Here is a 26,621-nt window from a genome sequence, read left to right on the forward strand (position 1 = left end):
TAGTTATTGTGAATATTCATGTCCAAGATTTTGTATGGACTTGTTTTGTTTTCCTTGGGTATAGACTTACAGGTAGAAAGGCTGAGTCAAATGTTGTCTCTCTACCCAACCCTTTGAAGAAATGCCAGGCTTTTTTTTTTTTTAATATTCTTACTATTAGATTTTTTTCTTTTTTCTTTTCTTTTTTTTTTTTTTTTTTTGGTTTTTCGAGACAGGGTTTCTCTGCAGCTTTTTTTTAGAGCCTGTCCTGGAACTAGCTCTTGTAGACCAGGCTGGCCTCAAACTCACAGAGATCCGCCTGCCTCTGCCTCCCGAGTGCTGGGATTAAAGGCGTGCGCCACCACCGCCCAGCTAGATTTTTTTTTAAAAGATTTATTTATTTATTATGTATACAGTATCCTCAGTGCTTTGCCTGCAGGCCAGAAGAGGGCACCAGACCCCATTACAGATGGTTGTGAGCCACCATGTGGTTGCTGGGAATTGAACTCAGGACCTTTGGAAGAGCAAGTGGTGCTCTTAACCACTGAGTCATCTCTCCAGCCCCTTATATTAGAATTTAAGGTCTTAGCCGGGCGGTGGTGGCGCACGCCTTTAATCCCAGCACTCGGGAGGCAGAGGCAGGCGGATCTCTGAGTTCGAGGCCAGCCTGGTCTACAAGAGCTAGTTCCAGGACAGGCTCTAGAAACTGCAGGGAAACCCTGTCTCGAAAAACCAAAAAAAAAAAAAAAAAAAAAAAAAAAAAAAAAAAAAAAAAAAAAAAAAGAATTTAAGGTCTTGATTTCTTTCCTTTTTTCTTTCTTTTTTTCCCCCACGCCACAAGAAGGCATGGGAAGGAGGACACTCAGGACACAGATGGCCCACGCCGCTCTGTGACAGAATTGGGAGAGACAGTCGGACCTGGGATTCGAACCCAGGCCCTCGGGAATGGCAAGCGCCGCGCTTAACAGGCTGAGCCACGGCTCAGCTCTTTTCTTTTCTTTTTTTAGACAGGGCTCATGTATCCCGGCAGGCTAGCCTCAAGCTCACTATGTGGCTGAAGACGACCATACATTTCTGGTCCTCCTGTCATTATTTCCCAAGTGCAGGCACACATTGCCACACATGCATGCTAGGCAAGGACTCTACCAACTGAGCTACATACACTCTACCTCTCTCCATGTAGATCAACTCTAGCTACCTCTTCAGTTTTACCAATCTTCAAGAGTAGGGAGTAGTATCTAATGGTAGTTTTGAGGTGCATTTTCCCCTGACGTTATTTTGTGTGCTTCTTGGCTCTTTCTCTGTCTTCTTTGGAGGAAGGTCTGTTTAGACTTGTTGCCCACTCTTAAAATGTATGTCTACTGTGGTCGCTGGTGCGTGTGCATGTGAGTGTGTGTGTGTGAGTGCATGTGTGTGTGAATGTGTGCATGTGAGTATGTGAGTGTGTGAGTATGTGTATGTGTGTGTGCCTGTGTGTGTGTGTGTGTGAGTGCATATGTGCACAAGTGTGTGTGTGCGTGTGTGTGCGTGTGTGTGACATGCATATGGGCACATGAATACCCCCAACACATGAGCAGAGGTAAGAGAACTCTTAAGTGGAGTTGGTTCTCTACTTCCACATTTACATGGGATTCTGGGACCAAATTCAGGTCACCAGGCTTGCTCTACAAGCACTTTCTTCTGAGCGTGTGTCTCTCTCTCTCTTTCTCTCTCTCTCCCCCACCCCCATTTGTTTTTATTTTTTTTGAGACAGGGTTTCTACATATTATGGTCTTGCTGTCCTGCCTCTGCCTCACAAGTGCTGGCAGTAGAGGCATGCGCCACCGCAGCCCGGCGCCAGAGCCTAGTTTTATGCTTTACCACAGCACTACACTTCATCTTAAAATTTAACGATGCTCCGTTGAGGTTTTTGTTGTTGTTGTTTGTTGTTGCTTATGGTTCTGTGTTATAGCTAAGAACTATTACCAAAGCCAAATTCACAAAGATTCACTCCCTGTTTTAAGAGTTTTATAGGCTTAGACCTCCTATTTATTTCTTTGATCTGGTTTTTTTTTTTTTTTTTTTTTTTTGAGTTGACTTTTATGCAAGATTCGAGGTAGGGGTTCAAATGTGTTCTTTTACATGTGGTCATTCAGCTCTCCCCTTGTATGTTTACAAAACTCAGGGACTCTAACGCCCCAGGAAATACCAGCTGGAAATGCCAAGGTACAAGATCTCAGGCCATGTGACCTGAGAGGGTTCCCATTCCGAACACAATGCTGTTCTCCCATCCACTTTGCTTATCGCCATGACTCTGCTCACCTCATTTGTACCAAAATATATTTACTGAGCAACGCGGCGTGTTTCACTGAAATAACAAGCTAGGGAGTGTGTAAAAGAATGGGACAATTTTGCCAGAGCTGGAAGGGGCCCAAGTGGTGGGGTGTGTCCCAAGACAGCAACTTGCTTTGAAGGATGGAAGCCTCTAAGACTCACCCAGGGTCACCAGGTAGCATAGGACCATGTGGTCCAATTACCTGTTACCAATACTGTTGACCCCATGCTGGCTGCACCTTTAGGCAATACCTGTTCATTGAGTAAGGCCCCTGTGTCCAGCCCATAACTGGACTGTGTGAAGCCAAAGGGACAAGATCCCTGGAAACTTGCCCTGTGTCTCTCCTCTAGGGACGTAGGGCAGGAACTAAGCCTGGCAGAGCTATCTTGGGCTTCTAGATCCTCCCTTTCCCGAGCGCCCCTTCCATGTAGGGTCATCCGTTGGCCCCAGCCCAGCCTTCTCTACTCCCGAAACCGAAGCCGAAGCCGGAGCACTGGGAATGTGAGGCGGGCGGCAGGCAGCCAGGGGCACAGGGCGGGCCCAGAGGAAAGGCCCGGGTCCGGGTCATTTCCTGGCACCCTTGTTTGCCGCGTGCCCCTGACTTCTGGTGGCTGTTTCCGCCCCGCCCACAGCCTCCCTTTTTGAGTGGGCAGCTGGCCTAGAACTGGAATCCTTCCATCTTCACATCCTTCCCTCAAGGCCCAGCAGCCCCTAGACCCATTGAGAATGCCCCTCCTGGACTTGGATAGCTCACGGACTCAGTCAGGGCCTTTGCTGCCTTTCTGGGAAAGGGGGTTAACCCAGGTTTTCTGTGGCAAATAAAGGATACACAGTTGCAGACACTGAAAACTGTCATTCCTGTTTCTCAGTCAGCGTCTCTCCATTTTCTCCCTTCACAAAGTCTGGTAGGATGCCCCCTTTCCTGACTTCAGGTCTTAATCTGAGTCCTGCGCTTAATCTTTCTGGGTTCCTCTGTGATGGGGGGGCTGGGCAGGCACCGCTGGCAGCAGCCTATGTGCCCACTAACTCTTGAGTATCTATTTCCTGACCCAATGTCCCACTGAGATGGGACCTGTGGTGGCCTGCAGGGAGGATAGTTTTCAATAGAGCAGAGAAGAGTCACTCACGTCGTCTCTCTTCAGTCCAGGTAGAGCACTGTGGTCAGAGGTCCAGGCAGGGTGCATGGGGAGAGGGTCTGAGTTTGCTTTCCTGGAGATTCTGCCTCTTAGAAGCAAGTCCACCACAGCCCCCTGACTCTCACTGTTGCCGCTGTCATCTCAAATAAAAATGCCATTTGTTCAGTGATGACAGTACAAGGCACCGGGCCATTTCTAACTCTCTACTCTCCACAGTGAGTGGATCTACAGCTAGGGTACAAGTCCTTATTTAAATTCAGTCCATTTCATAGATAGGAAAAGTGAGACACAGAGATCATAAAATATGCCCCAAATTGATAGGTGACCCAATATGGCAAATGTTTCTCCAGAGAGAATCCACGGAGTTGCCCAAGAAGCCTGAGGGACAGTGTATTTCTACTGGAGGTGAAAGAAGAGCCACAGTCAACAGGCAGGGGAGGGCTGGGCCTCCTTAGCAGAGAGTATCCAAGCCAGGGGTCTTGAGAGAGCAAGGAGCAGGCATCAGCATTAGGAGCCACCTGACTGGCTGGGCTGTGGGGTGGCAGACAGAGGTAAAGATGGGTGGGATGGCCTATGGAGGAACTCATGCTGTCTGGGAAGGGCTTGCTCTGTGTTTCGTCCAGGCCTGGGTTGGGGAAAAACAAAGGGACTGATTTCCCAGAGTCCAGGTGAGAAGTGTAGGCCTTGGGCCAGATGCCAGGGGCTTCCCTAGTCCAGCCCCAATTTGTCCTCTGGAGTCCTGAAGTCTAGTGTGTGTGTGTGTGTGTGTGTGTGTGTGTGTGTGTGTGTGTGTGTGTGTGTATGTGTGTGTGTGTGTGTGTTGTGCACCTCCCTTTGCACCCCTTGGAGATAGGCCAGGGCCTTGGTCCTCTTTACACTCTGGTAGGTCAGGTGCATATCATTTGCAGACAGGAAAACAAGGTTATCGTAAACAGATAAAGAGGAGGCACTGGGGCTGCAGCCAGGCCACCTAAGGAGCTACCCAGGACTGAGAGGGATTCAGGGCAGCATTGAAAGGCCTGCAGGGATTGACACCCAGGGGTCCTATGTTGGCTGCTTCCTGTGGAAGCCAGGCCAGTGTAGCCTGATCAACATCACGGAGAAAGGGTTTTCACTGGTGTGTTAGTCTAGACTGCCATAGGGTCTCTCTGGACTCTGTACTCCTGGCCTCCGTCCACATCTGGGGCATTGATAGGTTGCTAACTTGTATTTCTGTCTTGGAGGCCCTCGTGGTCCCACAGACTCATTGCCCAGTTTTCTTTCTGTGTCTCAACCCTCATCCTTTGTCTCTTCCTCTTCTACTAGGTACCAGCTCCAGCTCACACATCCTCATCTAAGCAGCTCTCCAGTTCATCTGCATCACTTCAACCCCCCACGCTTTCTTACCTTCATCCATCCATGCACGGTCTCCTTGATGCCCTGATTAATCTCCAGACTGTCAGCTTGTCTCCTGGAATAACCTGATAAAGGTCCCTTTGAGTAGAGGCTACCGAAGCCTTACTCTTTGAGTAAAGCACCCAGGGCTTCCTGACCCTGGCTCCCAGGCGTGTCTGTGCTCGTGATTACCACTGTACACCCTGCTCTTACTGCCCCTCATTGTTTCTGCCGCGTCTGCCTCTCCAGCCCCTTGTCCCTTTCGCTGCAATGGTGCTGAGCTGTGCTTTGCCTCAACACTGTATCCCAAGGATGTCACCTGGAGCAGTTCTGCCACTGAGGGAGTAGCCTTGATGCCCTCCGAGCCTCATCTGTCTCCTTCCTCCATTCTGGAGAGTGGGCCAAGGTGGGGGGTGGGGCTGGGTGGGGGATGGGCAAGAAGAAAAGGGCCAGAAAGTAAAACCTTCTTCTCCATCCTCATCGGAGCCCCTGCCCCGACCCCACTGGTCCCACTAAATCTTTGCTTGTCCCCACCCTTTCCCAGGCTCTAGCCCTTCCTCTCACCCCCTTCTCAGTGGTCTGACTCATGTGTGCCCAGGGTTCTCATCTCTGGCAATGCTGTCACATCCTGCCCCCTCCCTGCCTGGGAGGAGGAGGACTACCCTTGCCAGGTGGGGCTCCTAGCATCTTGAAGCCCTCTGAAGGCCAGGCCTTCACCTAACCCAGAGAATCCTAATGATGAGCTTTGCTGTGATTCTAACGGGAGAGAGCCCAAATGAGGGGGGTGTGAGCTGTGGCTGCTGGCTCAAAACCGTCATGGGGCCACTCTGCCTTGCCCGCCGCCGGTTTCAGGCTCCTGGGAACGCAGCAAGCAGAGTTTGTTTCTCATTCAGTCTGCCCTAGGATGGCTGCCTCCTCAGCTTTGCATCAGCTTGCAGTTAGTTTTCAGGTCAGTGCAGGATCTACGACCACGGCCTTCCTGCAGGTGACCCCAGGAAGGCATGGGGGGGAGGTGTCCACCTGTATTACTCAAGCCCTAGGTTATGCAGAGAAGGCCCGGAGGAGGAAGTGAGTCAGTGGGCAGAGCAACTCATGCCTCAAAATTCTGACTTTCCTTTTCAACCCACTGGGCCAAAAGTGTTTGTCCCGACAGGATCTCGGAGGTGGAGGAGGGGCTGGCAGCCATGGATGTTAAAGAGACAGAGCCTCTTCTTCCATTCCACTGGATTCCTTCTTAGTGGGTGGAGAGCCGTGGGAGCCCGAGACTGACTAAGGCCAGCTAGACCTGTTGAAAGCTGAAGACCTGCTAAGTGTCAAGGGCTGTCACAGGGCTGGGAAATACAGGTGTCGTTATAGGGACTATGACAGCTGCCATTAGGGTGTTAATGACTGGGCCCTGCTTTTGCAGCTTCAGCAAACCTGTGAGTTTGGTATCTTTGTGTACAACATACAGATAAGGAAACTGAAGCTAAGGGAAGTAAAGGGACTTGTTTAAGGTCACAGTCCCACTACTCAGGAACTACACTGCCATCTCAAGCTCAAAGTCAGGGCATGGCCTGGAAGTTTCCAGTGACTGTGGAGGTGAGGGATGGAGTCACCGAGAGAGTGGAAACTCACAAAAGAGTTTGAAGACCAAACAAGAGGACTTTTTCCATGTGGTTCAGTAGGAAAAGGGCTTCCAGGCAGCGTAGTCACGTGGAGGGGTGGTGGTACGGACTGGCCATTTGTGGACAGGCTGGGATAGCAAGGGGACAGGAGGAGCAGGCTGCAGAGGGAGAGGGACACGTAGACTCTGAGGAAGCTGGGGAGGCTCTGCAGATGGTGTCAGCATGTTGGTCATGGCTCCCACCCTAAAGAGGCCAGGCCCAAGCACCAAAGCCGACACAGACTCTGTCCTTCTGAGAAAGTTGCAGCTGGAGGACAAGACGGGCCTTCCAAGAGATGAAGGGACTGAAGCCAGGTTGGGGTGGTCTGGTCGGAGGTGGCCCTGATAACTCCAGGGCAGTCCCAGCTCCAGAACAAGGCGGACAGGTGGCTCAGAGGCTGTGACTTCTAAGCTTGGAAAAACACAAGGTAGCAAAGAGGACTGGGGACTGAGAGCAAAGGAGGGAGCGACAGCCGGAAGTTGGAGGCACAAGGCAGTGTGGTTGGTTCCCTAGCGACTTGGGAGTGAGGGACTCCGGAGGGTGGAAGTGAATGTGTAAAGAACATACAAGGTGGGCTGGAGAGATGGCTCAGAGGTTAAGAGCATTGCCTGCTCTTTCAAAGGTCCTGAGTTCAATTCCCAGCAACAACATGGTGGTTCACAACCATCTATAATGAGGTCTGGTGCCCTTTTCTGGCCTGCAGTCATACACACAGACAGAATATTGTATACATAATAAATTTAAAAAAAGAACATACAAGGTGAGGGTGGAGAGATGGAGATCAGGGGGTGCAGTCTTCGTCCCTGGGCCAATGAGCAGGAGAAACAGGGCCCAGGCTCCCAGCTGGGAAACCTACAAAGCAAGGGAGCCAAGAGATGCCCGGGGTGTTGAGATCTCCTGATTTTCACTGACTTAGATTCAACTACTTTGAATACAGGACTGGAGCTTGGGGTGGGGTGCTAGCTAGTTCAGGACCTACCACCGTAGGGCCTCAGATAATAAGAGCCAATGAGATCCAGGTGTGGGGGCATATGACTCTAATTGTGTTACTTGGGGCCTGAGGTGAAGAGGATTGTGGGTTCAAGGGCAGCATGGACAACATGGGGAGACTCTGCCCCAAAAGTAAGTCAGCGGAGGGGTCAGCAAGATGGGCCAGCAGGCTAAGGCACTTGCTTCTAAGCCTGATGACATGAATTTGATCACCAGGACTCACATGGAATATGTATGCACTCATGCATCATATACACATGCATAACATGGAAAATGAAGAGCCGGTGGGACAACTTTTACCTAATTGTCAAAGAGACACAATGGTTGGGTGTGGTGCTGCACGCCTTTAATCCCAGGAGGCAGAGGCAGGTAGATTTCTGTGAATTCGAGGCCAGACTGGTCTACATAGTGAGTTCCAGGACAGCTAGGGCTATGTAGAGAGACCCTGCCTCAAAAACAAAACACAAAAGGAAACAAAATGGATATAGGTTTTCCCGCTTGGGTGGCATTTGTTTTCGTCATGTTAGAGACAGAACTCGAGGCCACAAGATCACTAGGCATTACTCTACAATCTACCTAGAGCACACGGGGAAGGGGTGGGGGTGAGGGGAAGCATGCGTGCACACATGCACGCACACACACACACACACACACACACACACATTCTGCCTTTGTTGTTGTTGAGACTAGGTCTATGTAGCACAGGGCTGACTTCAAGCTCACAGCCTTCCTGCCTCCACCTCCCAAGCGCAGAGAGTACAGGTGAGCCTTAATGTTCTGTAATCTTTATTTCTGTCCGAGGACATAATTGCATTTCTTTATTGCATGTATGTGCTTGGTTTTTGGTTACTGTGACAAACACCCGAAAGAGAAACAGTTTAAAGAAGTGTTTATTTGTTCACACTCTGAAGGGCGCCGGCTATGGTCACGTGACTCCTTTGCTGCTGGGCTGTGGGGGGGCGGAATCAGGAATCATCGCAGTGGGCGCACGTGGCAGAGCCAGGCAGCTTACCTCATCACAGACCGGAAGCAGAAGGGCAGGAAGGGACTAGGGCCGGATATAGCCCCCAAGATGACAAGATGATGCACTCAGTGACCTACTTCCTTGAGCTGGGACCACCTCCTAAAGTTTACATCACCTTCCAGAAAGGCAGCACAAGCTGGAGACCAGCTCTTCAAGCAGAGCCTGTGGTGACACTTCATAGTGTAACAATAAAGCGCTGAGATTCCCACAAAGATAACAAGTCAAGTCATTGGTAAGCCACAAGGACCTCTGCCTCGAGTAGGGTAAAACAAAGCACGTTAGTTAGACGGACTGCCCATCAGAAGCGTGTATTTATGCAAGCCGGATGCCACCGTTCTGTCCATCAGGCCATTCTCTTGGCTTTCTCTACCCATTGTACCAACCAGCCACGGACAGAAGGCTAGGCAAAGGCATGTAAACCTCGCATAGCCTGTTCCTGAGGAATTTATTGTGGAGAAAAGGATCTGGCATCGGAGAGCCCTCAGGGTGGCTCCAGACATGTCAGAGAGTGCTGCATTTTGGTCATCTTGGTGTTTTCAACTGAAAATCTAGGTGACACCTCTGTGTATCAGGGATTTTAGAAGGGACCACATATAAAGAGCCAGGCCATAATACGTGCTCAGTAAATAGCAGTTCCCTTTCCATGTGAACATAAAAAATTCAGAAGTGTAGTCACACAGGCATACAGGAGTGAGTGTATAATAACACACAAGACACCATTCACAGATGCATCCCAGTCCTCCATCTCTAGTGGAAAAGGGTGGGGGTGGGTGGATAAAGTCCCCACCTGCCCAGATTTTTCACCCCAGCATAGAATTGGGTCAGTAAGAGCCAAGGAAAGTTAGCCCTGCCCCCCCCCTTGTGGAGTATTTGTGTACACTGGAAAGGTGTGTCTCTGCCTAAGGTGCCTTCTGATTGGTGTAATATAGAGTTGAGCAGCCAATAGCTAGGCAGGAGAGAATAGGCAGGACTTCTGGACAGAGAGGACTCTGGGAAGAAGAAAGGAGATGCCAGGGAGACACTGAAGAAGTTGGACATACAGTACAGAGGAGAGGTAGCCAAGCCACGTGGCAGAACATAGATTAATAAAAGCAGGTTGATTTAAGTTATAAGAGCTAGTGGGACAAGCCTAAGCTAATGGCCAAGCTTTCTTATTAGTAATCCCTCATGTCATTATTTGGAAGTTGGCGGTACAAAGAAAGACAGACTCACAACAGGCCCTGCCACCCCCTTCCCACACACACAAGAAAGGGACTCAGTCGGTGGGCCCACAGCCTCTCCTTTTCAAAGTGCCATCCTGACTTTACATAAAGAGTGTGGCAGAGCCCATTAGAGTCAGGAGCCAGACAAGAAAGGAGGGGACCTGGGGTCAAACCAGTGTGGACACAAGGCAGTCCCTTAAGCAGTAGGAAGAAACCCGGCTGGAAGAATGAGAGGCAGTCAGTTGTCAGGGAAGTTTCCTTGTTTGGCGTAATTTACTAGGGCCCCATAAGGGACATTGTCCACTGATGTTCAGAGCCCTTGCTCTTTAGTTCTCCTACATCAGGACCCTCGCCACCTGTGCCTGAAGTCCATTCTCTCTCTCACATACCCTTCTTCCCTCATACCCCTCCCCTCCTCCTCCTCTTCTCCTCCTCTTCTCCTTCTCTTTCTCCTTCTCCTTCTTCTTCTTCTTCTTCTGGTTTTTCGAGACAGGGTTTCTCTGTGTCACTTTGTTGCCTCCCCTGGAACTAGCACTTGTAGACCAGGCTGGCCTCAAACTCACAGAGATCCTCCTGCCTCTGCCTCCAGAGTCCTGGGGATTAAAGGCGTGAGCCGCCACTGAATGGCTTATTTTCTTCTTCTTGATACAGGGTCTCCCCTATGTGGACCAGACTGGTCTGAAACTTACCAGTTAGACCAGGCTAGCCTCAAGCTCTCAATCTTCCTACCTTTCATTGTCTTTTCTTGGCTCCACTCCTACATGTTGGCCCCTCTGTGTCTGTCCCAACCATGTCAACCTCAGTGTGCTGTAAGCAGAACACTGTCTATTTCTTTCTCTGGTTTTCTTCCTTCTTCTTTCATACAATAAACATGCTGTTTCTAATAGTCCCCTCGCCTCATACATATCAGCTCTATGGTACAAGACACAGTTTAGCCTGCTTGACGCTGAGTTTTCAGAATGTTTCCTGGAGTCTGTAGAGATGGCTCAGCTGTTAAACGCTAGGCTCAAAACCAAAAAGACAGAGGAGGGGGCCGGATGAAGCCCTTGTTAGTCCTAGTAGGGGACTCAGGTCTGAGCTGAGGCAGAGAGAGATTTTTGCCTTGAGGCTTGAGGCAGAGAAGGCTGAGTCTGGGTCAGTGGAAAAGGAAATCTGATAAACCTAATCATACTCAGCCACCCGCCCCCCACCGCAAGAATTTTGTATCTTCTATCAGAGTCAGAGGGTGACCTGAGTTTAGGTTCAGTAGCAGAGTTGGTCCATTTAGCTCTGCAGATCTGAGGAGCCTTGAGACACACTGGATGCTGATGGAGATTAATAACAGAATGCTTTCTCCAGCCTTCTTGCTTTCGAGATGGGACTCCAAGGCTTGGGGTAGGAAGGTATCTTTGGTAGGGTGAGAAGACAGGCTAGCCAGCACTCACCCCTAGCAGCAGGCCACTATGTGTCCTTGTTATTCCTGCAGCAGCTGGCTGGGGCTATGTAGTCACATTGCCGTGAACACAGTAAGTGCTCCGAGAGGAACGGAAGCCGCTGGCTGAGAATATTGACATTGTCACTGTTCCAGCTGGGAAAACTTTACCCTAAGTTAGGCCAACTTCTGCATTTCTTCTCTCGAGGTCTCCCGCTCTAGGCCTGTCTCTTCTTTGGCCCCCCTCTCCCTTTTCTTTCTCCCAGAAGCCTCCCTGACTCCTGCATAGAACACACAGTTTACGTGTTATGGTAGTCACCTGCAAAGGCTGAGGGACCTCATCGAAGGTTTCATTCGAATGTCAATATGGATAGCACCACTCATGAACCAAGAAAGTACGAAAGGTTTCGGTGTTTACACAAAGGCTGTCTCTTGGGACAGCAGGTCTCAAATGTCTTCAGAGCCAGGAAGGAGGATAACCTGGATTTTCACTGTGGTTGGGGGTGAATGTTCACCCAGGGAGGATCTCTGGGACTCTCCGTCCATCAGACAATGAAGGGAAGCTCCATCCGTTCTTGCAGGCTTGTGCAGGTATGAGCCATTAAGGAAGAAAACTGGGAGAGGCCTAAAGGCTGTTCATGGACACATCAAAAGCTGAGCCGAGGCCCATCATTTCACATGCATCCTGTGTTTCTAGGCGGGCCCATTCTGCTCGAGGAAGAGCTGACAGTGTAAAGTCAACTGGAGGGTCGAGGTGAAGCTGTCAAGATAAAGTCCTTCGGAACAAAGAGTTTCAGCCCTGCGGCATGGAACTGGGAGTCCTCTCTCCAGATCTCCAGGCCAGGCTCAGACAGTCCACGGCTCCCTCCATTCCAGTCCACCCCTCCCCGTAGATCTGTCTGACACTTCCCACATTCCTCAGTTGGGTCTGTCTTCCACCAGCCTCCCAGCTCCTGCTCCCACGTTCTCTCTGGACACTCCTCTGGACTGGAAATGCCATCCCTCATCCCTTTCCTGCTCCTGGTCCCCAGATCGGACATGCTGGTCCTTCCTGTTTGGGATATTTTACGAGATAAGGCCTGGCGTGGGGCCCATCTGTCATCACATGACGCAAAGCTATTTTGGGCAGGACCCCTGTCTATACCAAGTGTCCACCCTGGCCCTCCTGGCCCTGGATATTGACACACTCTTCTAGGAATAAGGCCAAGAACCAAGGGAGTTATCCAGAAGGGCAAATGCAATGGCTTGACTTCCTATTTAGCTTCCTGTTCCTTGACCCCAGATGTCTCTTAAACCTCTGATAGCTTTGGGTCCACGAGTCAAAGCCTGAGAGAGGCCGGGTAGCTCTAGAAGTCACAGCGCGGATTAATTCCATTCTAAGAGCAACCAGGGACAAATGTCCTCTCCCAAACGCCACCCAGAAAACTGTTATCACAGCTGCTCTTGTTTAGGTATGTCTGGCCAAACAACATCTGCCTGGAGTTTCCCTTAAAGCACAGCTGTGGCCAGTGGTGTCCAGTCCCCAGTTCTGCTTTACTCCCTTGCCATGGTTTGTGTGGCTTTGGACATCCAAATACACACCTGAAGTTTGTTCCCTCGGGAGGTAAACAAGGACAACAATCCTGACTTTCACAGGATTGGTAAGCTATGAAGTCAGACTGGGGCCACTTCCTGAGCTCTGATTCTAAAGTTGTGCTCCTAACTGTACCTGGTTAAGGATGCTGGCTGTTCAAAAGCCAATCTTTAGAGGCTAGCCTGAGCTACGTGGTAGACGTCATAGCAGGCTGGCAAGATGCCTCAGGATGTAAAGCACTTGCTATGCAAGCCTGACGACCTCAGTTCAACCACAGAACCCACGTCAAAGAAGGGGGAAAGAAGCAGCGATCCCACAAGGTTGTCCTGGCCTCCATATGCACACCACTGCACGTTCTAGATGCTGCTGAGTGGGTTTTTGCCGCTGGTCACTTTGTAGACCAGACTGGCCTCGAACCCATTGAGATCTGCCTGCTTCTGCCTCCCTAGTGCTGGGATTAAAGACGTACGCCTCCACCACCACCACCCGGCAACATCTCTGGGGTTTTTTTGGTGTGTTTTTTTTTTTTTTTTTTTTTTTTTTGTTTCTTCCTCCTCTGGCCCGAACACTGCAATCCACTTTATCTCCTGGGACTAGTTCCTAAAACAGGCGGGTTACTTATCAGGAGCTAAACAGCACGGTAGTAAATATGCGTTAGTTTGTAGAAAAAGACAAGGGGAGCAACGTTACAAAGGTCATCAGATCTTCTGGTATCTGCAAAGCTAAAGGAAGACAGATTGTTTAGCAGTTACCATTTTAACCATTTAGGTGGGGCTTCTAGTTAGAATTCATTGTGCCAGGCAAAAGGAAGGGAAGTACTAAGTAATGGCCGAGGACACTCCCAAAGGGGAGAGGCCCTGCCACTCCAAATCTCACCAAAATCTGATTTGTCCTTAAGTGTTAATCATTAGCATAATGGTTAAGGCGGGTTCTGGGGTTAGATACTGTGCAATTAGAATCCTAACTGTGTGGCCTCAGCCGGATCGCCCGCCCAACTTGAGCCTTGGTGCTCCCATCTTAGAGCAGAGGACACCTTGTGCCTGGAGTGAGGATTTAATGATCGTAGACCGCGTCTTCCAGCAGCTCACTCTGCTCTCACTTCTTTTAACCCCAGACTCTGCTCGGCTGCTCCTGCACCAGTGCAGGCACTTGGGGCTGCAAAGAAGTCACACTTACTTTCTGTAAGAAGAGCTGTCCCCTTCCTCCCCCAACACCTCCTCCAGGGCTGTGTCTACAAAGGTGCACCCCTCAAACACGACTGCTGTGCCTGATGCAGGGACAGCCCTGCTCCCACATGTAAATAGGGTGACAGGTACAGACCCGGGTTTGCATCCATTACAGAGCGGTGACAATGACAAACTCTCAGTAATTGTCATTAGTAAAAGTCAGCGCTGTCTCTAAGGGATGCACCTTTGGGGCGGAGGGGGAAGATCATCTATGTGGAAATGAGCCTCTTCTAAGGTCACACTGTGGAGACAGTGAATTGGACCCAGAATGCACTGGCTTCTCACACACCCGAACAGAATCCTATTGGATGGCTCCATTTCCTGTTTCCCTTGCTGTATGTGTGTGGCAGGTAATAAAAACTGACTTGAAAAAGTAGTATTTGTAAAGCAGTTAACATAGTTCCAGCTGCAAAGGGTGCGTTCTTCTTACTATAAGAACATATAGAAAACGATGCTCAGAAAAAATGAGTCTTGGTTATGCAACAGGGGAAATCTGAGTTAGACTTTAAAAAGTCCGTAACGATCTCTTGGAGTTCTCTTTCGGTTTGATACTTTCCCGGATAATGAGATCTTTGAGCCTACCCCACCTGTCTGCAGCCGGCACCACCTAGAACAACTATGGGAGTTGAAGTCCCATTCACAGCCCTTAGAGACAAAAGCTTCCCTTTGCTAATTACAATTACTGATGGGTTATCATCACCACCGCTAAATATATCTGTCTGGCTTTACGGAGGAGCCGGTTCCGGCTGGGATCAGGATAAGAGCAGGAGGGTGGGCAGGATAAATACTACTCCATATCTAACATCGAGGGCTCTAAGTATGAAGAAAGTCCGGAGACCCACAGTCACCTCTTAGGGACTCGCACCGCGGCGGAGGTCCGCATTCCAAGCAGCCTGGCACCGAGGACAGTTCAACGAAGAGCCAGTGCCTGGTCTGTCCAGTCCGGAACGTGGTGGTGGCTTTGCCTAGAACCGCCTATTCAGTTGCAGCCGCTGCGAAACGCCAGGCAAATCCCACCTCCGGCCCCGCCCGTCCAATCCGTCTTGCACTGGAGGCGACGCTTCCAGGGAGAAGCAAGCCGCTGGGAGGGGAAATCCAGGCTTTAAGGGTTCCCGACAGGTGTCTGAGAGAGAGGGCGGAGTCAGGGTAGGAATGATGGAGAGGGAGGGGCGGCGCTGCCCCTTTAAGAGGCGGCGGCCGAGCGGGGACCTTTTCTCTTTCCCCGGAAGGAAAGCGGAGCTGGGCGCGCAAGGTGGGGAGGTGCAGGGCTGGGCAGTGGAGAGGCGGGGCACGCGCTGGCGAGAATCCCTCCCTCCTGCCCTCTTGGCGGTCGAGGGTTTGCCTTTTCAGATCCTCCACCTAGCTGGGATCCAAAGAGCTAACACCGCCAAGGGGGCGCGGCCGGGACCATCTAGGGTGCCGGGTACCCAAAGTCGGGCACGGTGACCTGTCCACCCAGCCAGCGGGAGAGTAGATCCACGGACCTGGAAAGGATTGGAGAAGCGCCACCCCTGAGCAGACGAGAAGCTGGCTGGACTAGGGCAAGAAATTGCCTAGGACTCCGAGCGCAGTGGCGCTGCGGGCTCGGGTGTCCTCTGGCGGCGCCTGGAGCAGGTGAACCGTTCACTACCCCCAGTGCTGAGCGCTCTTGTGTTTTCACCCGGCCCGGCTCACTCTCGTAGCCATGGGCCCCGGCCCCCTCCGCGCGCCCCGCGACTCTGGCTGGATGCTTAGTGCCCTGGCCTTGATGGTGGCGGCTAGCGGCCGGGTCGCCTTCGCTTTCAACCTGGACACCCGATTCCTGGTGGTGAAGGAGGCGGTGAACCCGGGTAGCCTTTTCGGCTACTCGGTCGCCCTCCATCGGCAAACCGAGCGACAGCAGCGCTACCTGTAAGTCAGCCTGGCGGTGGCAAGACGGGTTGTGACGGAGGGTATGTGCGCTGATGCCTGACCTAAGCTGAGTTGGAGCCATGGGCCCACTGACTTCCAGGTCTGCTGCTGCTGGCCTTTCCTTGTGAGCCAGTATTAAGGGGCTGGGTGTGGGGCTTGGCGGGAAGTGGAGGATGGGGGGGCAGTAATCACAGCAAGTGCTGACCTGGCCAGAACCTGTCTAGACGCTACCGCTCCACGCTTCAGACCTCTTCGGAGAGCAGAAGTAAGGTCTCTGTTGTCCAGTACCTCGAGAATCCAATATCTAACATTAGTTTCTTTCCCGGGCTGGGAGAACCCTGTAAAATAAACACATATCCCACCCCTCGTCCCCTCCGCCTGGGGAGAACCCGAGATCTATGCGTTTAAGCCCCCATTACACCTCTCATTTAGTCTGTGGCCACAGCAGCCACGCCCTCTGCAGAACCAGGCTGGACCGCTTCTCAAGGGCTTGGCATTGCAGGGTGAGGTGATGATGAAGTAGCTGGGCATTTGGAGCTGTCCAGAGACTCCCTCTGACCCCTAGAGGAACGAACACTAGGAGACAGAGGAGGTGCTGTCTTGAGCCTCAGAGGCCAGAGCCCACCCGGAAGCAGTGGGGTACTCCCACCAAACATCTCCCTGCATTCCACAGATTCATGTTGAATCAGCAGCCCTGAGTGTGTTTGTTTTGGTTTGAAGAGGGAAATGGTGTTTTCTCTTTCTTCGCCTCTCCTTTGCAACAGCTGCAAGAAGCGGGAAGAGCAGAGCAGGGTGGAGGAGGGGAAGAGATTGTGTCCAGTCACCTGCCCCTCCACTGGTACACTCAAGTCCAACGGGTCATGTCCAGGTGTCTGAGGTTTCCCTACTTGGGTTCTGTGAGCTGAGGTTGACTAGCTGCGGGGGGAAGGGCACGGAGGAGGTGAGGCTGCCCAGGGGAAGACAGTGACGATTACACATACCCCTTCTACCTCTTTGAGCCGGGTGGCCTGCCAGGCATTTACTCCTACCTGGCCTCTAACACTTACTAAATTAAAAGGCACGGTCAAGGTAAGAAACCAGTCTCTGCTTTGGCTGGGGCGTGTAAAAACTTGAGGAAGTTTGGAATGTTCAAAGTCCAGCTCACTTTAGTCTTTGCCTCTGCCCTGCCGGCCCAGCCCCTAATCGGCACTGCCCACCTGGACTTAGCCTCTACCCTACCTGGCCCCTGCAGAAGGTAGGGCCACCACACCCTTCCTGACTGGCCAGGCAGATTTAACCCTCTGCCTTGCTGAGGCTCTCTGACAGTGCCTTGTCCTCCCCTGTCCTAGACAAGAACATAGTTCCCTATGTTCTGATGCTGAAGGGGCACGGCCTGAGCAGACACAGAAGAGACCTGGAAAGAGCAAAACACAGTTCTGCAGTCTGTCGTGTGTCGCCCCCCCCCCACCCCCCGTTCTGTGGCCTTGAGAAAGATATTTCCTTCCCAGGGGCCAGTTTCCGGCAGGATGAGGTGTACCTGGATCTGTATGCTCCTTCCTCCTTCCTATCTCTGCTGGCCTGCTACCTTGACATTGTAAAGGGAGAAGCTGCCTGTTCCTGCTCCTGTTGTCTTGCCTTGGCTCTGTCTCTAACACCTGAGCCTTCGTTTTCAATGCTAGTGGTGCTTTAATGAGGTAGCATGTCTAGAACGGTCCCGGCCGGGGGTGGGGAGGGAGGTCCAGTTCTCCAGCGCACACTAGAGGCTCAGGGGCAGAGACTGGGATGGAACTGAACCTCTCCCTCCTGTGGGTCCTACCCAAGCTGACCAAGTGAAAGGCTTCTGCTTTCCTCTCCAGGCAGCTGGGAGAGTGTGCTGGAACTGATGAGATTCCCAGGGCAGGTGGTTCTGGCCAGATGGGTCTTCTCTGCCTTGCCCAGAGCTGCTTCTGTACCTTAGCTCTGTCCTCCGCTGACTGAGTTCAGCTCTCCAGCCCTTTGGGTCTAGCAGCAGCTGGGATTCACTACAGCCAGCTGTGTAGCCAGATGTGAGCAGCTGCCCTAGTGTTCTAGGGAACTAATATGTCAAACTGCAGCCTCAGGTTCTGTCAGCATCAGAGTCCCCTTGGAAGAGCCAAAGGTGGCTTATGGTTCTTCCTTTGGGGTCTGCCAGTTGTTCGGGGCACCTGAGAGTTTATGAACAATCATGGATTTGTACATTGTCCCTGGGGGATCAGGGAAGGGAGAGCATAGCTTCTGTGTAAAAACCCAAGATACACTGTCTTTGCTGCTACAACCTTTACCTCTATAACTCGTCATAGCCCATGCTTGCAGCACTTAGTATATGATAGTGGGAATCCGGGCAGAGCACTTGCTTTGGGCTTATTTGAGACATGGTCTCTCTTATGTGGCTCAGGCTGTCTTAGAACTCGCTTTGTAGACCAGGCTGGTCTTGAACTCACAGAGATCCGCCTGCCTCTGCCTCCTGAGTGCTGGGATTAAAGGCATGCGCCACCACTGCCCGGCTTCACCTTGAGCTTTTTGATGTTACATAAAGTCCCCTTAGAGGGAGAAGAGCAGCTCAGCTCATCTGAGAGGTGGTTCCTAAGCCTCCCTGCACCTACTCTGTTCTTCCCTCTTTTTCTGACCTGACCTAATTGGCTGTTTCCTCTGAGCCCCTTCTCCCTTTTGCTGTTGAAAATGAGGGTGTCTGGGAAGCCTGGGAGGGAGCGACTCCTGGAAATGAGGTCATGCCTGAGGTAGGCAGGGGCCTGGCTTACCTGCTGGGCTCTCTTAAAACATGCTCCCTGGGCAGGGCGGGTTCCTGGCAGCCCTCATAGCTCGTGCCAGCAGAAATGGCACAGCAGCTGTGGCTGTGGGAACAAGGCCTACATGTGGTTTATCCTTCTCTGCTGGCTTTCTCCAGTGTCCATTCTAGGCCAAAAGGCTTTGAAATGGCAGGAGGTGGAGGAGGGTTGATCTTGCAGAAAAGGAAGTATCAAAGAGGGATTGATATCCCATGGGGAGGCATACACCTGTCATGCCAGGACTCAGAGGTAGGCAGGAGGATTGGCAGTTTGCTGGATATTCAGGCTACATAGTAAGACTCTGTCTCAAAAAAAGGAATGAAGGAAATGTCCATTGCAGTAAATCAAAGAATGCCATAAGGGTCAAATATGGAACACCTACTGAAAAGCCAGGGAAAGAGGAGAAAGAAGAAAACCATTCTTGTTCTTTTTTGCTCACAGCCCTGCTAAGGTCTCACTCTTCCATCTCTCTCTTACTCTCTTCCCTCCAGCTTGTTGCTCTGGTTCTAGGGCTGAGTCACCAGGGGAGGGGGGCTGGGTAGGCAGCATGAGGAGGGGTTTGGGAAGATGGCGAGGACTGCAGTTTTCAGCCGCCATAGACGAGCCTCTGGGGAGGTGGCTAAATCAGGCAGCAGGGCATAGACTGGCATCCAAGAACTGACCTCCCCCCAACTCAGGCTAGAGCAGCTATCGCCTTCCCTCCTGCCCCTATGCCTGGCATAGGGGAACAGCAACCAAGACCCCAAAAAAGACCTGGGGGTTCCCTGAAATCTTCCCATAGGAGCCGCCACACACCTTCCTGAACTGAAGTTGAATCGAATAGATTTTCTGTGAGCATCACTCCCCCCCCCCCGGGAGTCCCGAGGGCCTCTTCCTCTTTGGGGTGAGCCAGCCTGGTGCCCTGAAATCTCTTGGGTGCCATTCACCAGCCTTTTCAGATCCTGCCATTTTATGCTCAGTTATTCTATTAGCTTTGAACTGCTTGGGAGGAATGGAGGTGTTGAGGGCTGGTCAGGGTGAAGAGCCTCATTCCCTGTACTTGGAGCTCAGGGGCTCCCCAGAGGCCAGGTGGGGCTTTCTAGTTGGAGCCAAATGAAAGGATGAGGAGGCCACTGTTGAGAGCCAGCCCTTGATCTTCCATTCACTCACCCATCTGCTTCCAGGGGTACTCTCCATTCCCCTCTGCCCAGCTTGACTCCAGGAGAAGGAGCTCCTATCTCCCGGGAGCTAGGCATCCCCACTTGCCTTTGCCCCTTCTGTCTGTGGATGGGGGCTGGGTTCAGTGGTGGTCTGGGAGAGGTCAGCTTTTAGATTTTTATTTTTTACCTGGACCCAACAGCACTCTATTGATATACAGTATAAATGAACTGCTAGTCATGTATACATAGTACATTACATTTCGTTTTACATAACGGTAAGGTCTGTCCCAGTCTTGGGATTGCCAACTCTGACTTTCCGTATACCTGGCTGTGGTAGGAGGAAGGTGGACCCTATCATCTGAACCCCTCCCTCCATCCATATGCAGGCCTCTGGTTGTAGACCACTGCATTCTGGGCTGGGAGCCAGAGGGCCTTAAAGGGCCTCCGAGCGGGCCAAGAAGGAGCTAAAAATACTCCAGGGGACGTGGGGGAGCTCCCAGTGGAATCTCTCAGGAGGGCGGAGTCTGGGGATTAGGGAATTGGCCCCTTCCCAGTCCCCATCAGTGGGCACAAGGCTGGCACCAGACAAGGACAGGAATGTGAAGACTGTACGGAGTCTTATTCTAACCCAGCCATAATTTGTGTTTGACTGCTGGTTCCATACCTCAGGCAGCTAAGAGGAGGGGTCTCTCCGTCCCTCCTTGAGGAGACAGATTCGGGAGGCATGCAGACCCTGCTCTTCAGTGCCCTCCTGCGAGACAGATGAGTTGGACAGGACAGTGGCAGCCGGGAGGGCGGTGCGTCCACTACATTGCATGCTCCCCAGGTCCCCCGTCCACCCACTGAAGCTTCCAGCTCTTCAATCTCCTTGGAGCAGACCCCACTGCCAGCCAAGTCTGAGCCTCTTTTTCAGACGAGCGGATGCCAGCCTCTCCCTCCCCTCCCCCCCCAGTGGCTGCCTGCAATCCTCAGGATGTGAAAGTCCTACTTCTATTCACCCCTTACTCCTAAACAATGAAGTAGTCTGTCCTTTCCTCTCTGCTTCAGCTTCCCTAACCTGCGGTATTGGAATTCCTGAGTCCCCAGAGAGAGTCTGGAGTCAAGTTAGGGCCAGTCCTAGTGCCATAAAAACCAGAGCGACAGTGTTCACACCAACCATGCCTTCTCAGAGAGTCCATTTGTTTTCCCCAAACCCTGGAGAAGGGGTGCCAGCTGGGCTTCCCATTTTACACATCAGACACTGGAGACTCTTGCCATAGTGCTAGTCTTGCTAGTCTTAGGAACGGGTGCCTAGCTCCCAGGTTGAGCTGTTCCCACAGGCCCTAGCTCTTTCTCTTATTTGTCAAGCATGCCTGGAGGTTGGGTGTGTGCTTGTGTTGAGCCAAGGTGGTCAGGCAGGTACCCTCCCTAGCCCGAACGTAACTTGGCTAATGGCCTGGCTGCTCCCTGACCCCTCCCTAGGGTGCTCAGGATGCTGGAGAAGCTTTGCCTCTGCCCCACAGCCAGGGAGGGTGATGTCTGAGCTGCAGCTGTGAGGTGCAGGCAAAGGTCCACCCCTTTCCTAGAACCTCCAGGCAATGCATTCCTGACTCCCAGTAGGCGGAGGCACCCCAGGCCCCAGCATGCCTGGGCCCTGCCCTGCCTGCTCCCTGATGCCCTCGCTCCCAAGTCCTAAGCAGGGCTGCAGGCGCAGCCTTTGCTCAGCACTTCCAGGCTGGCAAGAGGCCTGGAGCCTTGGAGCCTTAGGGCCACGGTGTTGCTGGGCTAAACAGAGGGGCACCTGGGAAGCTCTGCCACCCAGGAGGCTGAGTTGGCAGGAAGGTGACAGAAGGCAGGTTCTAATCGGAATATTAAAAGGCTACAGGAAGACAGTGTAAGAAGGATCTTCTTTCACAAACACCTGAGGGTCTAGGATTTCAGGGCCGATCTTTGTCTGTTCTGCTTAAGTTACCCCTTTGGTGTGGGCTGGGCTTCCAGGGTTCTAGCCCCCTTGTGGGAATTTCTTGGTGTCCCTAAAGATGGATTCTGGGGACAAGGTGGTAGCTCTTGTCCACTCTCAGCCACTGGACCGCTGCTCTTGGGTCACACTAGTTAGTATCCAGCCCCACGCCCCACACCCGTGTGCTTGTCTCAAGTTGGGGGTGGGGCAAATGGAGGCGTCACTCAGCTCACTTAGAAACCTGTGCCTCTTAGAGCTAGGTCAACAGTTTCAAGAGGAGAGACCCAGGCCTCCAACAACTCAGCCATCCTTACACAGAATCTCTCTTCTGCCTTTTCTGCCGCCCCCAGGACTTGAACCCAGAACTATCATTTTTTCACATCTTCCTTTACCTCTGAGGCCAAAGGATTCCTTTACAGACTCAGATCTGGGGCTGGGAATGTCCTTTTGCTGGTAGACTGCTTACCTAGTGTTCTGGAAGCCTTGGGTTAAATTTCTAGCACTACATAAAACTGACCACGGTGATACATACCTGAAACCATAGCATCTGAAAGGTAGTGGTGGGGATCGGAAGCTCAAGGTCATCTTTGAACAGGGAGTATCCTAGCCTCAGCTCTATGAAACCCTGTCTCCAGAGGAGAAGGAAAGAACCAAACCATGCCGGGCGGTGGTGGTGCGCGTCTTTAATCCCAGCACTCAGGAGGCAGGGGCAGGTGGATCTTTATGAGTTTGAGGCCAACCTGGTATGCAAGAGCTAGTTCCAGGCAGGCTCCAAAGCTACAGAGACACCCTCTCTCTCAAAAAAAAAAAAAAAAAAAAAAAAAGACCCAAAGCAGATCTGACCTTGTCACTGCCTTGCCTGGGGTCCCTCTGTGGTTCCTCTAAGGCCTTTGTCACAGCTTCCTGGGTTCTGGTTGTACAGAGGGCTGGTGTCTGAATCACTGGCTTGCTCATGCTTCCTGGCCATAGCACATATTGTATCCTTGTCTCGGGTGCCCTTCCTCCCTTCTTCATTGGGTGACTCTGAGCCATTGTCCTCACACTCAAGCCAGGGCACCGCATGTACAGACCTCCATGCTTTCTTTGTGAGATGCTTACTGAGCGTGTGTTTCCTGGCCCTCCTTCCCTGTGACAGGCTCTCCTGGACGACAGGGCTGAGGTTTATCAATGTCCCATCCCCAGAACATGGTATGGAGCCCATGCTTAGTGAGTGTGGATTTGCAAGTTGGCTGGAGGGAGGCTTAAAAAGCGGCCCATCTGCCTCCTTTTCCTAGGCTTCTGGCTGGTGCTCCCCAGGACCTTGCCGTGGCTGATGGCTACACCAACCGGACTGGCGCTGTGTACCTGTGCCCCCTCACCGCCCTCAAGAACGATTGTGAACGGATGGACATCTCAGAGAAAAGTGAGAGGAGCTAAGTCAGGAGCCTGGCAAAGGGAGCCCAAAGAGGAGACAAGGCTAGCCTGTTAGCAAGGCAGGGTGGCTCATGCCTATTATTCTAACACTTGAGGCTGAGGCAGAAGGTCAGCAAGAACAAGGTCAGTCTGGGCTACATTAGTGAGTTTCAGACTAGCCTGAGATGTATATGGAGACCCTGACTCAAAAACAAACAAACAAAGCAAAGCTGGCATGCTTCTTGTTCATCTGGGAGGAGGAGCAGAAGAAACAGAAGGTCATATAGTGTGAGCTCAGAGCAGTGACATTCAGGATATAGGGAGGAGGGAGGGCTGCCCTTGGGAGGCTTGGGCACTGGATAATGGAATGAGGGACCCTAGTTCATGAGCCCTCCCATTCCTGCAGGTGACCCCGACCATCACATTATTGAGGACATGTGGCTTGGGGTGACTGTGGCCAGCCAGGGCCCCGCAGGTAGAGTCCTGGTAAGTGAACACTTAGGATCATCTTTCCAGAGCCAGGAGGACAGCAGAGGGTGGTAGGGGACTCTGTGCATGGCTGGGGCCTTTACAAAATGTCTATTTCTATAGCCTCATGTCTTCGGGGGCCTGTGCATTCCCTGATTCCTGAACTATGGGGAGAGGGTTGTTTGGTGCTCTCCCAAGGCTGGGCATGGGGTGGGTACTGTGTGACCTGCATGGATGCTCACCACTTGTGGGAAAGAGCAGAGAGAATGCGGAGGAGGAAAGGGCAGAGAGCGCCTTAGGCAACTGGGTGCTGGCAGGCACTCCTTCCTGGGAGGCTGGCTGCCGGAAGGTGCACAGCCCTGGTGACCCTGGCTCACCCTGGCACCGATTTGAGTGCCCCTCCTTACTATCAATTGTCACCTTCTGTTGGTGACAATTCTTTAATGTCAGACCTTGGGGATCTCAATTTCTTTGTCCCAGGCTGACATTATTTAGGTTTATATAAACTTTACATATAGTGAAAAGGGCCGATGGTATTTTTTTACGAGCTTTGACCACAGTAACACCCATGAAGCAGAACGTATTTACATCACTCCAGACAGTTCTCTGAGCCACCTGTGGGCGGTCACCACGCCTATAGCTATCGCTGCTGTGATTTCTGCCCTTTGAACACCCTCGTGAGATATAGGTTGGCAGTTCAGTTCCCCAGACCACCCTTCTGTAGCCGCTGTCGTTTGTAGGTGTGAGTCCAGAAGTTTGTTTAAGCGATTGTAGATTCTAGGATTAGCTCCTTACCCACCTTCACTCAGTCAGCAAATGTTTAGTTAGCACCTACTGTGTTCCGAGCACCCAAAATTCAGCAGTGCCTAAGGATAAGTTCCTGTGAACCACTAGCGGCTGTGACGGGACAGAAAAGGCAAATCAACAAGATGCCACCTCTTCCTAGATATTGTGGAGCCCAAAGGCTAATTCAGAACACTTTTTACCCCCTGGAAGCTGGCTTTCACTATTAGCCCTGGCTGCCTGGAATTCACTCTGAGACCAGGCTGGTTTCAAACTCAGACAGAGATCACCTGCCTCTGTCTCTGTCTCTCTAGTGCTGGGATTCAAAGTAGTTGCCACCATGACTGGCTCAGAGTCCTTTTTTAATTTATAGTTAGGCTTTTTTTTTTTTTTTTTTGCTTTGTTAGGGATCAAACCCAGGACCTTGAAAACGCTAAGCCATGATCAGCCCTAAATTAACTGTACTGTTCCACTGATTTTCCCAAAAACTGTATATGATATAGAGCTGGAGAGATGGCTCGGCAGTCACGAGTGCTGGCTGCTCTTCCAGAGGAGTGGGGTTCAATTCCCAGCACCCACGTGGTAGCTCACTACAGTGTGTAACTCCAGTTCCAGGGGGATCTGAGGCTCTCTTCAGGCTTCTTCAGGCACCAAACATGCACATGGTGCAGACATACATGCAGACAAAATACTTATACACAAAAAATCAGATAAAAATGAATTTAAAAGTTACTATATGAGAAGAGCTTTCACTTGTGCTTGGCATATAGTAAGTACTCAATAACTGTTCACTGCTATTGCTAATGCTATTATTATTATTATTATTATTATTATTATTATTTTAAATGATCCTCTCACTAAACCATGGGGTCATCTGGGGACAAGAGCAGCGAGTCCCCTAATCTCTCTGGAAATAGCTCCATTTAGACTCAGGAGCCAAAGCCCCACATTCTCTCACCCTTCTCCAATTCCTTTCACCAAGATCTTTAAGCTACTCCCAAATTTGTGGCTCCTAGCTTCTCTAGATCTGCTCCTGACCCTTGATTTCTCAATAATGGAAAGGGGGTACAAGTTTCGGTAGCCCCACAGGAAGAAAAAGAAGCCAGAGTTTCTTTTCGGCCCTCGACTCACCAAGCCAGCAGTGCCCCGGGTGAGAGACATAGCTTGCCATGGATTCCTTGATCCTAGCTAAAGCTGTGTGTGTTTGTGGGTCCCTAGGTCTGTGCCCATCGCTACACCCAGGTGCTATGGTCTGGCAAAGAAGACCAACGGCGTATGGTGGGCAAGTGTTATGTGCGTGGCAATGACTTACAGCTGGACCCCGGCGATGACTGGCAGACCTACCACAATGAGATGTGTAACAGCAACACCGACTACTTGCAGACTGGCATGTGCCAGCTGGGCACCAGCGGTGGCTTCACCCAGAACACCGTGTATTTCGGTGCCCCTGGTGCCTACAATTGGAAAGGTGGGAGCTTGGAGAAGGAGAGGCAACAGAAAACACCTAGCTCCACTGAGCCACTGGGACAAGTCTTTAATCTCGGGAGGCAGAGGCCGCACTTCCAGGGTGAAAACCCTGAGTTTGAGGCTAGCCTGGTCTACAGAGAATTCCAAGATATACATAGTGAGACCTTGTCTTAGAAACAAAACAAACAAACAAATAAAAGCAAATAAAAACAGAGAGAGAGAGAGAGAGAGAGAGAGAGAGAGAGAGAGAGAGAGAGAGAAGGAAACCTAGATGATTGGATCGTGCTCTGACTTTTACGAACACGCTTCTGGTGCGAACACTAAAATCCCAGCTTAGGACTTGTTAGAATTAAAAGCAAAAATGGTCAGCAAAAAAGTAGCACTACCCTGTGGTCCCGGCTACTTGTAGACTTGAGACATAATCCTGCCTGGGATATACAGTGAGTTCAGACCCAGCATAGGTAACTTAGCAAGACCCTGTTTCAAGATAAAAAAGGGAGGAGGACAGCTCCGAGTTCAGTGGCAGAGCGCGTAGCTTGGCTTGTGGGAAGGTCTAAGTTCAATCTTCAGTACCACAACTTGAGAAGGGGAAAAAGTTAAAAATGTCCCTCCTCTCCCCCACCCTCTCTCATCTCATTTCCCAACATCCACAGTGTCTTAGGACTCCGTCCACACTTACTTTAGTATTTTTAATGATTTTTTTAAAGAGATTTATTTATTCACCTATTTTATGTATATGAGTGCTCCATCTTCATGAGCAGCAGCAGAAGGAATCTGATCTCATTACAGACAGTTGTGAGTCACCATGTGGGTGCTGGGAATTGAACCCATGTCCTCCAGAAGAGCAGCCAGGACTCTCAACCTCTGAGCCATCTCTCCAGCCCC

General features: G+C 51.4%; 1 protein-coding gene across 1 annotated transcript in view; it reads left to right on the top strand.

Annotated features, from left to right (window-relative positions):
- The first annotated feature begins 15,127 nt into the window (after positions 1-15,127).
- The window catches only part of Itga3 (integrin subunit alpha 3), a 29,801-nt gene continuing 18,307 nt past the window's right edge, over positions 15,128-26,621 (top strand). The window contains exons 1-4 of the mRNA XM_038326530.1: positions 15,128-15,765; positions 22,901-23,028; positions 23,425-23,504; positions 25,488-25,737. Of these exons, the coding sequence (XP_038182458.1) occupies positions 15,560-15,765; positions 22,901-23,028; positions 23,425-23,504; positions 25,488-25,737 (664 nt within the window). The 5' untranslated portion in view covers positions 15,128-15,559. The remainder of the gene's footprint in view (positions 15,766-22,900; positions 23,029-23,424; positions 23,505-25,487; positions 25,738-26,621) is intronic.

This window comes from Arvicola amphibius, chromosome 4 (genome assembly GCF_903992535.2).
Source record: "Arvicola amphibius chromosome 4, mArvAmp1.2, whole genome shotgun sequence".
Lineage (NCBI taxonomy): Eukaryota > Metazoa > Chordata > Mammalia > Rodentia > Cricetidae > Arvicola > Arvicola amphibius.